The sequence below is a fragment of the Nycticebus coucang genome, chromosome 12, assembly GCF_027406575.1.
Source record: "Nycticebus coucang isolate mNycCou1 chromosome 12, mNycCou1.pri, whole genome shotgun sequence".
Classification (NCBI taxonomy): Eukaryota; Metazoa; Chordata; class Mammalia; order Primates; family Lorisidae; genus Nycticebus; species Nycticebus coucang.
Window position 1 is genome coordinate 73,815,751 of NC_069791.1, and position 15,270 is coordinate 73,831,020.

General features: G+C 50.2%; 1 protein-coding gene and 1 long non-coding RNA gene across 2 annotated transcripts; both read left to right on the forward strand.

The window, feature by feature from the left end:
* The first annotated feature begins 7,049 nt into the window (after positions 1 to 7,049).
* LOC128562597 (uncharacterized) lies at positions 7,050 to 8,052 on the forward strand. Its single transcript, XR_008373469.1, has 3 exons — positions 7,050 to 7,223; positions 7,308 to 7,354; positions 7,837 to 8,052. It is a non-coding gene; the product is annotated as an uncharacterized LOC128562597 (long non-coding RNA).
* Positions 8,053 to 8,060: 8 nt separating this feature from the next.
* Positions 8,061 to 12,208, forward strand: VPS37D (VPS37D subunit of ESCRT-I). The gene is made up of 4 exons (XM_053557685.1): positions 8,061 to 8,457; positions 9,810 to 9,981; positions 10,430 to 10,512; positions 11,116 to 12,208. Exons 1-4 carry the CDS (start codon positions 8,320 to 8,322, stop codon positions 11,476 to 11,478), a joined length of 756 nt encoding a protein of 251 aa, XP_053413660.1. The 5' UTR covers positions 8,061 to 8,319; the 3' UTR covers positions 11,479 to 12,208.
* Positions 12,209 to 15,270: the final 3,062 nt, after the last annotated feature.

The window sequence follows — 15,270 nt, forward strand, 5'->3', positions numbered from 1 at the left end:
GATTCCGTTATATAAAATGTCCAGAGTAGACAGATCTATAAAGAAAGAAGGTAGATCCGTGCTTGCCAAGGGCTGAGTGGTTAGGATTGGAAGGATATGCTAATGGTTTCTTTTTGTGTGTGCGTAAAGAGAGTTTCACTTTGTCAGCTTCAGTAGAATGCCATAGTGTCATAGCTCACAGCAACCTTAAACTCTTGGGCTCAAACAATCCTCACTTTTTCTTTCTTTTTAAATAGAGTCTCACTTGATCACCCTCAGTAGATTGCTGTGGCGTCTTAGCTCACAGCAACCTCAAACTCTCGGGCTCAAGTGATTCTCTTGCCTCAGCCTCCCAAGGAGCTGGGACTTAAGGCACCCACCACAATTTCCAGCTATTTTTAGAGATGGGGTCTCACTCTAACTCAAGCTGGTCTTGAACTCCTAAGCTTAGGTGATGAGCCCGTCTCAGCTTCCCAAATGCTGGGATTACAGGCATGAGCCACCTCGCGTGGCCAGGGTTCAAGCGGTCCTCTTGCCTCACCCTCCTGAGTAGCTGGGACTACAGGCACCTGCCACAATGCCTGGCTAGTTTATTTTATTTTATTTTTTTTAGAGACAGTGTCTCGCTCTTGCTCAGGCTGGTCTCCAACTCCTGAGCTCAGGCAATCCACCCACCTCAGTCTCCCAGAGTCCTAGGATTACAGGCGTGAGCCACCACATCTGGCCAGGGTTTCTTTTTAGGATGATGAAATGTTCTAAAATTGATCGTACCAATGGTTGCTTGCACAACTCTGTGAATATACCAAAAACTGTTTATTTTTAAAACTTAAATAGTTAAAGTGTATGATATGTGAATTACGTCTCAATAAAACTATTTTTTAAATAAATACATTTATGTAAACAATACATTTAAATGTAAACAATACATTTAACAATACATTTAAAGACTGAACCAGGGAGCAGAACCATGAGGATAACTCCTCTCTTTGCATAGGGAGTCCTTGGAAATCTCTCTCAGATAGTAGGTGCTCCCTAAATTAAGAACCAAGGGAAGCCGGGTACAGTGGCATTAAAACAAACAAACAAAAAAAAAAAAAAAACAAGGGACAACAGGTGCTGGTGTGGATGCAGAGAGAATGGAACACTTACACACTGTTGGTGGGACTGCAAACCAGTCCTACCAACAACCTCTATAGCTCAGCAGCAAGGGCACCAGGCACATACACCAGAGCCGGCAGGTTCGAATCCAGCCCAGGCCTGCCAAACAACAATGACCACTACAACCAAAAAATAGCCGGGCTTTGTGGTGAATGCCTGTAGTCCCAGCTACTTGGGAGGCTGAGGCAAGAGAATCACTTAGGCCCAAGAGTTTGAGGTTGCTGTGAGCTATGATGCCACAGCACTCTACCGAGGGTGACAAAGTGAGACTCTGTCTCAAACAAACAAAAAAGAAAGAAAATCGTATAGCGATACCTCAAAGAACTAACAGCTGACCTACCTTTTGATCCAGCAATCCCATTATTGTGTATTTACCCAAAAGAAAAAAAAGTCATTTCATAAAAAAGATACATGCACTCAAATGTTTATTACAGCACAATTCACAATCATAAAGATGTAGAACCCATCTTTACATGAGTGGAGTGCCCATCAGTACATGAGTGGATTAATAACATGTAGTATATGTATACTATGGAGTAGTACTCAGCCATTAAAAAAATGGTGAAGTGGGCAGTGCCTGTGGCTCAGTGAGTAGGGCCCCAGCCCCATATACCGAGGGTGGCAGGTTTGAACCCGGCCACCCGGCCAAACTGAAACAAAAAAATAGTTGGGCGTGCCGGGCGCGGTGGCTCACGCCTGTAATCCCAGCACTGTGGGAGGCTGAGGAGGGAGAATCGCTTGAGCTCAGGAGTTCGAGACTCGCCTGAGCGACAGTGAGACCCCGACTCGTGAAAAAAATGGAAAAACCCAGCCGAGCGCCGCGGTGAGCGCCTGTAATCCCAGCGGCTTCCGGAGGCTGAGGCAGCGGGGTGCCCGCAGCCCGAGTCTGAGGTTGTGGTGAGCTACCACGCCCACTGCACTCTGCTCAGGGGCATAGGGTGGGACCCTGTCTCAACAACAACAACAACAAAAAAAAAGTAAAGAAATAAAAAATAAGCAACGAAATAAAATAAAAAAGCCAAAAAAAAAAAATAGTTGGGCGTTGTGGCGGGCACCTGTAGTTCCAGCTTCTCAGGAGGCTGAGATAAGAGAATTACCTAAGCCCAAGAGCTGGAGGTTGTTGAGAGCTGTGACACCATGGCACTCGACTGAGGGTGACAAAGTGAGACTCTGTCTTTGAAAAAAAACAGCTGGCTAGTTTATTTTATTTATTTATATTATATATTTATTTAAATATAAATAAATAAAAGGTGAACTAATACCTTTTGTAACAACCTAGATGGAAGTGGAGATCATTCTACGTGAAGTTTCAAAAGAATGGAAAAACAAACACCACATGTGCTCACTATTAAACTGGAACTAATCAATCAACACTTGTACACATTTGGTAGTAAAACTCAACGGAAAGCAAGCAGGTGGGAGGGGGTAGGAGAGGACGTGTAAATTCATGCCTTACGTGTACATTACACACTATTGGGGTGAGGAGCACAGTTATAATTTTGATTTAAAATATACAAAAGCAAGCCATGACCAAAACACTTGTACGCTCATAATATTCTGAAATTAAAAAAACCACGGTGCCCTCAAAAACAAAACCACAAAGGAACATTGTCAGAAAGAGAAAGACATTGCAGATGCTGTTTATGGAGTACCAGCTAAATGCCAGGCATCATGCTAGGCACTGAGATCAACTCACCTAATCCTTCATCTACCTATGTTACAGATGATATAATTGAGGAAATGGCAGAACTCAGAATGAGAACTAGGTCTGTCTGACTCCAAAGTTAAGGTCTAAAAATAGATCCTTGGGGAGGAGGGAGGGCCTACTCTACCTTACTCTACCTAACAAATATAAACATTATCACTAGTTGTTTGTACCCTCGTATTAACCTGAAATTAAAATAAAATAAAATAAGGCGGAACCTGTGGCTCATACCAAGGGTGGTGGGCTTGAACCCGGCCCCAGCCAGCTAAAACAGCAGTGACAACTGCAACAAAAAATAGCTGGGTGTTGTGGTGGGTGCCTGGAGTCCTAGCTACTTGGGAAGTTAGGTAAGAGAATCACCTAAGCCCAAGAGTTGGAGGTTGCTGTGAGCTGTGATGCCACCGGACTCTACCGAGGGCGATGAAGTGAGACTCTGTCTCAAAATAAATAAATAAATAAATAAATAAATAAATAATAGGCCCTAAATGATTCTTAATTTTCTTATAAGAGATTTAAGACTTAACAACAAAATATAAAGAGTAATACTGTAATACAATGGCTCATGCCTGAAATCCCAGGACTTTGGGTGGCTGAAGAGGGAGGATTGCTTGAGGCCAGGAGTTCAAAAGCAGCCTGGCAACATACTAAGACTCCATCTCTACAAAAACATTAAAAAATTGGCCAGGCACCATGGTATATACTTATAGTCCCAGCTCCTTGGGAGGTTGAGGCAGGATTGCTTGAGCAATTTGAAGCAACTTGAGGAATTTGAAGTTATAGCAAGTTATGACTGTGCCATTGTATTCTTTAAAATTTTTTCTTTTTCTTTTTTTTGAGACAGAGTTTCGCTTTGTCACCCTTGGCAGAGTGCCAGAGTGCCATGGTGTCATAGCTCACAGTAACCTCAAACTCTTGGGCTCAAGCAATCCTCCTGCCTCAGGCTTTGGCTGGGACTATAGGCTCCTGCCACAATGCCAGCTAGTTTAGAGACAGGGTTTCGCTGTTACTCAGGCTAGTCTCAAACTCCTAAACTCAGGCAATCCACGGGCCTCAGCCTCCCAGAGTGTTAGGATTACAGCTGTGAGCCACTGTGCCTGGCCCAGGGCCACAGCATTCTACCTTGAGTGACAGAGTATGACCCTCTTTCTAAAAAAACAAAAAAAGAAAGAAGAGGAATATAGTGCACACCTGCGTATCCCCACCCAGCTTAAGAAATCAAACTGTCAGCTTGGCGCCTGTAGCACAGTGGTTACGGTGCCAGCCACATACACCAAGGCTGGCGGGTTCGAATCCGGCCCGGAACAGTTAAACAACAATGACAATTGCAACAAGAAAATAGCCGGGCATTGTGGCAGGCACCTGATGTCCCAGCTATTTGGGAGGCTGAGGCAAGAGAATCGCTTAAGCCCAAGAGTTTGAGGTTGCTGTGAGCTGTGACTCAACTGGACTCTACTGAAAGCAACATAAGTGAGACTTTGTCTCAAAAAAAAAAAAAAAGAAAGAAAGAAAGAAATCAAACTGTCAATGCCATTGACCTCTCCCGTATCTCCCTAACCCCTTCTGACAGACTTCCATACTCCTGAATTTGGTGTTTATTGTTCCCAGGCTTTTACCCTGTATGTATCTCCAAGCAACACGAAATACAGTTTTGACTGTTTCTAAACTTCTATTAATAATAATATACTGAATGGCCGGGTGCAGTGGCTCACACCTGTAATTCTAGCATTCTGACAGGCTGAGGTGGGAGGATTTCTTGAGCTTAAGAGTTTGAGACCAGTCTGAGCAAGAGTGAGACTCCCGCCTCTATTAAAAATAGAAACAATGAGCTGGGCATCATGGCAAGTGCCTGTAGTCCCAGCTACTTGGGAGGCTGAAGCAGGAGGATTGCTTGACCTCAGGAGTTTGAGATTGCTATGAGCTAGGCTGATGCTACAACACTCTAGCCTGGGGCAACAGAGTGAGACTCTATCTCAAAAACAAAGGCATATATATATATATATATAATATACTGAACTTATTTTCTGAGACTTCCATTTTTCACTCTCTTGTGGAATTTATCCAAATTCATATGTGCAGCTATAGTTTACTCATTTTTGTTGCTGTGTAGTATGAAGTACTCCATAGTATGAAGGCATATCAGTTTCTTTGCTATTCTCTTGTGGTTGGACATTTGGATAGTTGCCAGTTTTTTGTTATTACAAGTAGTGCTGCTGAGAATACTCCCATCCTTGTCTCCCAGTCCAAGACAGTGAAAATCTCCAGTAGTTTGTACTAGTTTCCCACTGCTGCTATTAACAAATGAACACAAAATTCATGCCTTAAGGTTCGGCGCTTGTAGCACCATTATGGCACCAGCCACATACACTGCGGATAGAGGGTTTGAACCCAGCCCGGGACAGCTAAACAACAATGACAACCGCAACAAAAAATAGTGGGACATTCGTGGCAGGTGCCTGTAGTCCCAGCTACCTGGAAGGCTGAGGCAAGAGAATCACTTAAGCCCAAGAGTTTGAGGTTGCTGTGAGCTGTGACACCATAGCACTCTACCAAGGGCGACATACTGAGACTTTGTCTCAAAGAAAAAAAAAAAAGAACCTGTAAGATTACATTGGCCCACTTCTGTGATCTAGGATACTCTCTCCATCTCAAGAGTCTTAACTCAATTGCATTTCTAAAGTCCCTCTGCCATGCATGGTATCATATTTACAGGTTCCAACAATTAGGATGTAGACATCCTTTCGAGTGAGGGGAGAATTATTCTATTTACCACAGAGTCGTAGCTAGGTGGTATGACATGAGTGTCTTCATTTTATTTTACTTTTAGAGATAGGGTTTTACTATTTTACCCAAGATGGCCTTGAACTTCTGGTCTCAAGGAATCCTCCTACTTCAGCCTCCTGAGTAGCTGGGATTACAGGCATGTGCCACCATGTCCAGCTTGATATGAGCATCACTGACTTACTCAATCTGTCATACTGCTCTCCAAAGTGAGTTGATTGATGCATAAGTGTTCCTGGAGCTCCCCATCCTCACCAATACTTGATGTTGTCAGACTTTTACTTTTTTTTTTTTTTTTGTAAAGACAGAGTCTCACTTTATGGCCCTCGATAGAGTGCCGTGGCCTCACACAGCTCACAGCAACCTCCAACTCCTGGGCTTAAGCGATTCTCTTGCCTCAGCCTCCTGAGTAGCTGGGACCACAGGCGCCCACCACAACGCCCGGCTATTTTTTTTTTTGGTTGCAGTTCAGCCGGGGCCGGGTTTGAACCCGCCACCCTCGGTATATGGGGCCGGCGCCTTACCGACTGAGCCACAGGCGCCTCCCCAGACTTTTACATTTTTGCCAATCTGACAGCTATGAAATATCTGAGTTCTGACTTTTATGAAGTCAGGAGAGTGATCAGTGGTGTTGAATGTGAAAAAGAGAGGCCCTGGCACTAAGAAGGTGGTTGATGACCTGGCTGAAAGGGTGCTCTTAAAGTGGTGTGAGGGAGGTGAAGAAAGATTTTGTAAAAATAAGGGGGTGAAAGGAAATGGACACAAGATGTTAAGTGAAGAATGTAGAAGCACTTTCAAAATATGGGGAGCGGTGAAAGGTTGGTATCAGTCTAAAGGCAGAAATTAAAAGTGGAAGAGACTGAGTGAGAGAGTTGTTACTGATGGAGTGGGACAAATCATCTTAGAGGAGACAGGTGAAAGTAAGACCCACAGCAGAGGTACCTGGGTGGGATTCGTCACTGCCCATCCAAAGATGAGGGGCAGTCAGGAACTGGCAGAAGATTTTCCATGTGATGGGCAGTGGAGTTGGAGTTACCGGCTGAGAGGAGCAGCAGTGGGTCTGGAGATCTGAGGAGAGTAAGGAAAGTTTACAGGGGACATTGTTGTGGGACATTGGGGCTGAACTTTGGACTGGTGAGAAAGAGGCAAGCTGAGGGATGAGCCTCCCGTCGGATCTGACCTGTGGCTTTTAGGATGGAGAAGGCTAGTAACCTGAAGTTGGTGGCATCATCATAGTTCACTGTAACTTTGACTCCTGTGCTCAAGTGATCTTTCCACTTTGGCTTCCAGAGTAGCAAGGACTATAGGTATGTGCCACCACACCTAATTAGTTCTTTTATTTTTTGTAGAGACAGGGTCTTACTATGTTGTCCAGATTGGTCTTGAACTCCTGGCTTCAAGTGATCCTCCTCTTTCAGCCTCCCACAGTGCTGGGATTACAGGTATAAGCTACCGTGCTCAGCCTCCAGATGAGTCTTGAGGGGGAGAACCAAATTTTCGTTGTCATAAAAACATGGAAGAAGAGCTCCCTTCATGGTCTGTCAACAAGCATGTCCTGCCTTCTCCTCCGGACATCTGCGCCTCTGTGCTCTAACTGGATTAGGTGAGTCCTTGTCAGGCTTCTTCAGCTCCTGTGCCTCGGCTCATGGACTTCTTTTAGTTCTTTTATTTTCTCCTTCAACTTCAGAACTGCCATTCATTGTTTGAAACCCAGCTCAAATGTCACCTCCTCTGGTAAGTCTTTCCAGATTGCTCTGGTCCCACCTCTGCCCTTTTTTAGCAGTGTGAAGTGGAACCAGATCACTCATTGTTTGACTTAGTCTCTGCTTCCTGAGATGGGAACAATGGCACCAGTTAAGCCTAGTTGTAAAGATAAGATAGAGGATATATCTGGCATTAACATGGGAATCACAAAGGAAACCACTGGGGTGACAACTGCTATTTCTTCTTGTACTGTAGTTACTTAGTACACTAGGCAATGTGCCTCTGCCTTAATCTTTGAGCTTTCTGAGGGCAGGGATAATGTCCTCACAGAGCCTAGCCCAGTGCCCAATGCAGAGAGGCATCATATGCTCTGTGGACGCTGCACGAACGGGAAGAATTAGGATTGTCTATCATTTACCTGTAATGTGTGTGGCTTTGAGGAGTAGTAAATGAATACGTGAAAGGCACTTAGCTCCAGTCCTCACCTTGTGTATCATCGCCCTATTTTACAGAAAAGAAAACTGAGGCTTGGGGAGGGTAAGCAACGTGTGCAAATTAGCAGCAGGGCAGGAGCTACTAGCGCCCAATCAAACTGAGAATATTATGCCAATTGAAGGGGGAAAATGTGACTAGCCCTGCAAACTGTAAACGCCTGGGTAGGAGAGCCCGTGGTTGGGGGCGTGGCGAGTGGTGGCTGGGTGAAGGGGTTCAGAGACAACAGCCTCACATGGGAGGGGGCAGGAAGGTCGGTTTGTAGAGCGATCTCGGGTGCTGGAGACACGGCAGGGCTCTGCCTGGGCGGGGAGGGGTGCGGTCTGCCCCCACCTTACCCCACCCCCAGCCCGGGCGCCGCGGCCCCTTTAAGAGCGGGCAGGGCGCCCTCTGGCGGCGGAGTGGCGCGCGCGGCCGGAGCCGGAGCCGAGCGGAGCGGAGCCGGGGCGGAGCGGGCCGAGCGGGCCGAGCCAGCAGCCGAGCTGGGGGCGCGGGCGGGCGGCATGTACCGGGCCCGGGCGGCGCGGGCGGGGCCGGAGCCCGGCAGCCCGGGGCGCTTTGGGATCCTCAGCACCGGGCAGCTCCGGGACCTGCTTCAGGATGAGCCCAAGCTGGACCGGATCGTGCGGCTCAGCAGGAAGGTAGAGCGGGGGGCGCGGGCGGGGGGCGCGGGGGACGGGCCGCGGCCTGCCGGACCTGCCGACCGACTGAAAGGCCGCACGGGCCGGGCCGCGGGGCCGCCCGTGGGCGCGGGAACCTGGCACGTACGAGTGGGCCCGGCGCAGCCGCCCCCGAGGGAGGGGGCGCCCAGAGCCAGCCTGGGGCGGGTGGGGCGCGGGGGACCTGAGGAGACGCCGTGCACCCTCAGGATGGCCGCGAGGCGTGTCCTACAGCAGATGCTCCAGGGAGGTGTGTTCCGGGGACAAGAGGTGGCTGTGTTGTGGGGGGCCCTAGCTCGCATATCCACGTTCTGTAGGGCCAGAAAGGGGAGGTGCCTTCCATAGGGAGAACTGGGGGCCTTTTTGACACCTGGGGGGAGAGTTGGGGGGACCACGCATTCTGGGAGAGCGCGAGGGGGCTTTGTAGCTTGCGTTGGGGAGGGCTGCTGAAAGCTGAGGTGTGTATTGCATAGGCCACCATAAGAGAAAGTTGTATATTTCACAAGCGATAGGCCCGGGCTGGTTGTCTGTGGGGGGCAGAAGGGGAAAGTGTGTGTTGGAAGGAGGCTAATGAGGAGGGGCGTGTGCATCCTATAGGGGACAGATGGAGGGGAGTGCCTTCTCCTGGGGCAGGGAGGGGAGGCTGGGCCCTCCTGGAAGCAAGGAAAAAGCCTTCTCCAGGGCCAGGGTCTGCTTCTGCAAGAGGAGAAAAGCAGGGAGCAAGTGCTGTGGGAACAGGGAAGAAAAGGGGGTGTGTATCCCGTGGGGTGTAGGGATTCCACTGGAGGGCAGAGGAGGGGGTAGGAGGGGAAGAGAGAGAGAGACTTGAGGGGGATACTATGAGGGGACAGGGTGCAGACATCACTGGGAGGGTAGGAGTAGAGGGTGCAAGTGTTTTTGGCACAAACACCTGAGGAGGAAGCAGACAAAGGCCTGGAATGTGAGAGAAGCTGCCCATGCATGGAAAATGGGACAGAGGAGGGAGGGGAACTCCTCAGGGATCCAAGCAGACATATTAATTGAAAAATTAAAAATTAACTAACATTTGTAGACACCTTCCTAGTTTTCCTCACTTAATCTTGCAACAACCCATAAGGTAAAGGGTTTTAACTTGCTTTGTATAAGAGGAAACTGAGACCCAGAGAGAGCTCAAGGCAAGGCCAAGGTGGGTCTGCGCTTCTCCATGGCCCTCCACCTGTTGGGCTCACTACCCTGAAGGTTCAGGGTTGTACAGGTGCCTTTGGCCTGGCCTGTGGGCACTGTCCCCTGGGCTGGCAGTAAGGTGACCCAGGCAAACTCCCTCCTTGGGTCTCTTAGCACTTCTCTGTAATCAGTTCCAGGGCCTGCAGCTGGAGCGTGAGGCATGCCTGGCCTCAAACTATGCATTGGCCAAGGAGAACCTGGCCCTGCGGCCCCGCCTGGAGATGGGCCGGGCTGCCCTGGCCATCAAGTACCAGGAGCTTCGTGAGGTTGCTGAGAACTGTGCAGACAAGCTGCAGCGACTGGGTGAGGGGACATCTGCGGGGAACCACCTGGGGTGGGGATAGGAGCCATGTGGCTGGTTGGTCTTGGGAAGTGCTGGGCACTGAAGGCTGGGACTTGGGCAGACCTGCTCTGGGTCTCCTGGAAAATGGAGCTGGGACATGAGCAGTGGTGAGTAGAGCTGGGTTGAAGAGTGGGAGAAGGGGGACTCAAATCCAAGGATCCTCCTGAGATGCTCTGGGAGACAAAGCCCCTGCTTTGTCTTTTGTACTAGGATGGGGAGCAGAATCTTGGTGGGGGAGGGGTACTCAGGCATTTTACAGAAGAGGACACTGAGAAACTGAGCCCCAGACAGAGGAAGAGAAGCATAGAGTCAAGGAGAGAACTAGAGTCCTGGGGCTCTGGCCTATATGTCCCCATTGACAGGCCCTGAGGGCAGAAGCTGTTCACTCTGTCCCTCTGTGGCCCTCAGAGGAGAGCACCCATCGCTGGAGCCCCCACTGCGCTCTGGGCTGGCTGCAGGCTGAGCTGGAAGAAGCTGAACAGGAGGCTGAGGTGAGGGGAGGGTGGTTGGGCCTGGGGTCCAGAAGACAGAACCATCCCACTCCACTTTCCTGCTTATTCTTATACCACAGGCTTGGGAGTCCCTCCTCTGGGAAGCCCACCCAGAGTATTTGGCCCACAGGAGAACCTGGCATTGCTGTCTACACTCCCCGGCCAGCATGGGATAGCAGGGCTTACTCTCCTGCCTGTGACTTTTTCTCTGGCTCCCCTATGATTGGTTCAGGGCAGCCTGGGGCTAGGTCCACAGAGGGGACTTAGTGCTTAGTGGTGGGAGTGCAGTGCTTAGTGAGTTGAAGGGGTTGGGGGAAGAGGGGACCCAGGCCCTGCTTGGTGAGACACCCAAGTCTCTACTTCAGATACATCCCCAACTCTGATCCTGCCTCATGTCTGACCCAGCAAGTCTGGTGATGGTATCCTCATTTTATAAGTAGTGAGAACATTTGTCCACAGTCACAAGTCAGAGGCAGGAACTCAGGTGCCCTGTTCCTTAGCCATGGGGTGGCCACCACAAGGACTCAGGGTAGGCAGCACAGAGGTCCAGCCCTCAGTCAATGGTCATACTCCTTCCAAGTCCTCCCTTCCCTCCTGGCCCAGGAGCAGATGGAGCAGCTGCTGCTGGGTGAGCAGAGCCTGGAGGCCTTCCTGCCTGCCTTCCAGCGTGGCCGGGCCTTGGCCCACCTGAGGCGGACACAGGCGGAGAAGCTACAGGAGCTGCTGCGGCGTCGGGAGCGCTCTGCCCAGCCGGCCCCCACTGCGGCTGCTGATCCCCTCAAACCCTTCCCTGCTGCAGCTGTCCTGCCCACAGGGGCTGGCCGGGGGCCACCAGCAGTGCCCCGGAGCCTGCCCCCCTTGGACTCCCGCCCAGTGCCCCCACTGAAGGGCTCCCCTGGGTGTCCCCTTGGCCCAGCCCCTCTGCTGAGCCCTCGGCCCTCGCAGCCAGAGCCCCCACACCGGTAGGATCCAGGGTGTGGCCCCCCCAGAGGGGGGCCTAGACAAACTTGATGCGTGGCTCCTCCTCCCCCCCCACTGCCTGGGTGGGGGGAGGGGCAGGCCCTTCCCCCTGGCCTCAGGCAGACCCTGGCCCTGGAGGCTAAGCTGGGGAGGAGGGTCACCTGGAAGGTACCCAGAGAGGGCTAGGGTGGGGTGGGCAGGGTGTTTTGCCTCCAACGCTGAGGAAACTCTGCCTTTTTTGTCTCCCTGGCTGGGGCCTCCAGGGTGATGGACCAGCCCCAATGAAAGAACTTTACTCACCTATGGGGGCCTAGGAAGATGCTTGCTTCCTGCAGGAGCCCTGCTTAGGGGGCCTGTTGCACCTACCACTCCACTGGGCTTGCACAATACCAAGGCTGACAGGAGTGTTTTACATCATATCCTGAGCCTACCTTTCCCTCAATTCTGGGGCCTACTGCCTAGGAGCCAGGTGGTCAGGCACCAGCTATGGGGACAGGGCCACCATGATCCCGGGGCTACTACATGCCGCTCATGCTCTAGACCCTGGGGCAAGGTAGGCCAGGGGCTTCTGACCTGCACAGGTGAGAGTGGGCCATCCCCAGGAAAGACCATTCTGTATTTTTCTGTCCCTGTCTCCTTAAAATGGAAACTTTTTGAGGGCAGGTCCTTGTCTTTGTATGTTCTGTCCCCAGCCCCGCCTCCTAGGGGCCGTCAATAAATGTGATGATGAGGATGACGATGCTGCCTGACTCCTCTCTTCTCCCTCAACCAGCCACTTGGCCGTTGCAGTCTCATCTCAGCTCCTGCACTGCCTACTCTTGAGATGCCCTCCCTTCCTCTCTGCCCATCCACAGCCCAGCTGTCCTTCAGGTCCAGTACCACTGCTACCTCTTCCATGAAGCCTTCTCTGATACAACCCATAGGAGCTTTTCCTAAATCTTAACTTCCCAGCACTTCTGGTCAGAAGCACACTCTGCTCCATCACGGTTCTCTCACCTTAGAGGGGTAGTCTGTAATAGGTAGGACCTGTTTTTTGGGTCCTACCTTCTTTTCCTGGGTTGTCTGTAAGCCTAATTAGGATGGGACCAGCTCCTCCTTTGGCCTGTGAAATGACCATCCCCCAGTGAGTGAGGGTGGGGGTTCTGTAGGACCCAAGGCATCTGTCCTCAGCTAAGGGGAGATCCAGGTGGCCAGTATGGCTGTCAGTATAGGACACAAAGATGGGGAAGCGGGATGTGCTCTACAACAGCTTAGGTCAAGTCTAATGAGATGATGTTTGGCAGGGAAGCATGGAAGTTCTTGAAAAGGAGGGGATAGTCAGTGCAGTAGAAGCCAACAAAGCTAATGTGATCTTGGTCCATGTTAATAGGGACATAACCATCTGGAAAGAGGGAGGTGTTGGGTTGGCTCTACTTCTCACTGAAGTTTTAAACTGTAAGAGGAACCCCTAAAATGGTATCTTTGGGGTAATACCAGTGAGAAACAGGACTGGGCCTAAGTCTCATGAAGAACAGTTAAGGGATCTCTTTGAAATGTGTGTGTGTGATGTTGCACCTTTGAATCTATGAAGGACTGTTTCACGTAGAGCCAGAGGTCACAGCCAAGACCAATGGGTGGAAACCACAGGGAGCCAGATTTTGGCTCAGTATGAGGCTATCATGTTAGGACTTCTCCTGGAGCCAGGTGGCCCCCACTCTGATGTGTGGGCAGTGCCTGAGCAACTGCCTTCCAACTGCTGGCCCAGGTGAATTTAGAGCCTTCCAGGCCCAGAGAGCCAGATTCCTTCCTAGTAGAGGCACAGTTCAAGCACTGAGTGCCCACTTGAGAACTTTCATCCTACCTTGGCCTTGGTGCTTCTACTCTTCACTGCTGGCCCTTGAGCTCCTAGAGGCTAAAGGGCACCAAAACCACCGGGTGCCTGCCAAGGTGACAGAAGACTGAGGAGACCTCTTCCCATTCTCAGCACAGCCCAGAGCAGGCTGAGGCCCTCTTGTCCTGACTTCTCATTCCTGGTCCAAGCTTCTATGGAGTTTTAGCTTTTAATCAAAAGGAGAAAAAGAGTTAAGGTCGGGCGTATCTGAGCCTTTCCTCGCTATCATTAATTTGGGAGCAGGATCTAGAAGGCAGCAGGTACCTGGTTCAGCTTCCTATCCCCAGGGCAGGTAAGAAGCAGAAAAAGTTAAGATCCTGACAAGAGGGTGGCACCTGTGGCTCAGTGAGTAGGGCGCCGGCCCCATATGCTGAGGGTGGCGGGTTCAAACCCAGCCCCGGCCAAACTGCAACAAAAAAATAGCCGGGCACTGTGGCGGGCGCCTGTAGTCCCAGCTGCTCGGGAGGCTGAGGCAAGAGAATCGCGTAAGTCCAAGAGTAGAGGTTGCTGTGAGCCGTGTGACGCCACGGCACTCTACCCGAGGGTGAGACTCTGTCTCTACAAAAAAAAAAAAAAAAACAAAACAAACAAACAAAAAAGATCCTGACAAGAGAGGGACTAGGAAAGAAGAGTGTTAGCATGGGAACCAGATGGTGTCCTTCAAAGGGCCTCCAAACACAGCTGCCTCTGCTTTAGTGGAGAAGTGAGACCTCTTAGTGTTCACCTCCAGCCTTAAAAGGACCTGAGGTAAGTGGGCCTAGTTCTTGGTGGGCCATGGGAAAGGCTTAGAGTTAGATGAACTTCACTAACTTTCCTGCTTGAAGGCATACAGGATGTTCTGGAAGGTTTTTAGGCAGTTTTAGACCTCCCTTTTGCCTGAAACCTGCAACTTTTACCTTCCAGGTTGTGAGGCTCCAGGCCATGTTTCTGGTTGTGACTGTGGAAGAGAATAAACTTGAGGGCCTACACCCAGGGGCCCTTAAGAAAGGTCCTATTGGCTCAGCACCTGTAGTTCAGTGGTTACAGCGCCAGCCATATACACTGGGGATGGCAGGTTCAAACCCAGCCCGGGCCTGCTAAACAACAATGACAACTACAACAAAAAATAGCGGGCGCCTGTATTTCCAGCTACTTGGGAAGCTGAGGCAAGAGAATTTCTTAAGCCTAAGAGTTAGAGTTTGCTGTGAGATGTGATGCCACAGCACTCCACAAAGGGTGACATAGTGAGACCGTCTCAAAAAAAAAAGGTCCTACTAGGCTGGGCAGGTGGCTCACACCTATAATCCTAGCACTCTAGGGGGCTGAGGTGGGTGGATTGTTTGAGCTCCAGAGTTCGAGACTAGCCTGAACAACCGTGAGACCGTCTCTACTAAAAACAGAAAAACTAGTGGGGTGTCATGGCACATGCTTGTAGTCCTGGCTGCTCGGGAGGCTGAGGTAGGAGGATTGCTGAAGCCCAAGAGTCTGAAGTTGTTGTGAGCTATGACAAGAAAAGAAGGTCCTACTTATTACAGACTACCCATGCTTTTATAAAACCCACCCCTAAAATTCCCCAAATAACCTGCCAGCCCTTTCTGCCTTTTTTCCCTCCCCAAAAGGATTCCCAGCCCCTTTTGATAAAAACAGCATTCTCTGTCCCTCAAGAAAGTCTGTTATGTACACCTCGTTTGGGAATTGCTAGGTTCTACCTATTTTACTAAGCTTCTCCCCAACCCAGTTTCCAAGTGTGAAACATGCCATTAAATGTGCTTTTTACTTCATTTTATTTTAATTAATTAATTTTTTTCAGACAGAGTATCAAGCTGTTGCCCTGGGTAGAGTGCTGTTCCATCATAGCTCACAGCAACCTCCAACTCTTGAGCTCAAGTGATCCTCTTGCCTCAGCTTTTCTCTTTTAGTAGAGACAGGGTCTTGCTTTAATTCAGACT

Coding starts and splice junctions, on each gene's coding strand:
- VPS37D (XM_053557685.1), top strand. CDS start 8,320: ATGTACCGGGCCCGGGCGGCGCGGGCGGGGCCGGAGCCCGGCAGCCCG. Junction 8,458..9,809: donor TCGTGCGGCTCAGCAGGAAG/GTAGAGCGGGGG, acceptor CTCTGTAATCAG/TTCCAGGGCCTGCAGCTGGA. Junction 10,513..11,115: donor AAGCTGAACAGGAGGCTGAG/GTGAGGGGAGGG, acceptor CTCCTGGCCCAG/GAGCAGATGGAGCAGCTGCT.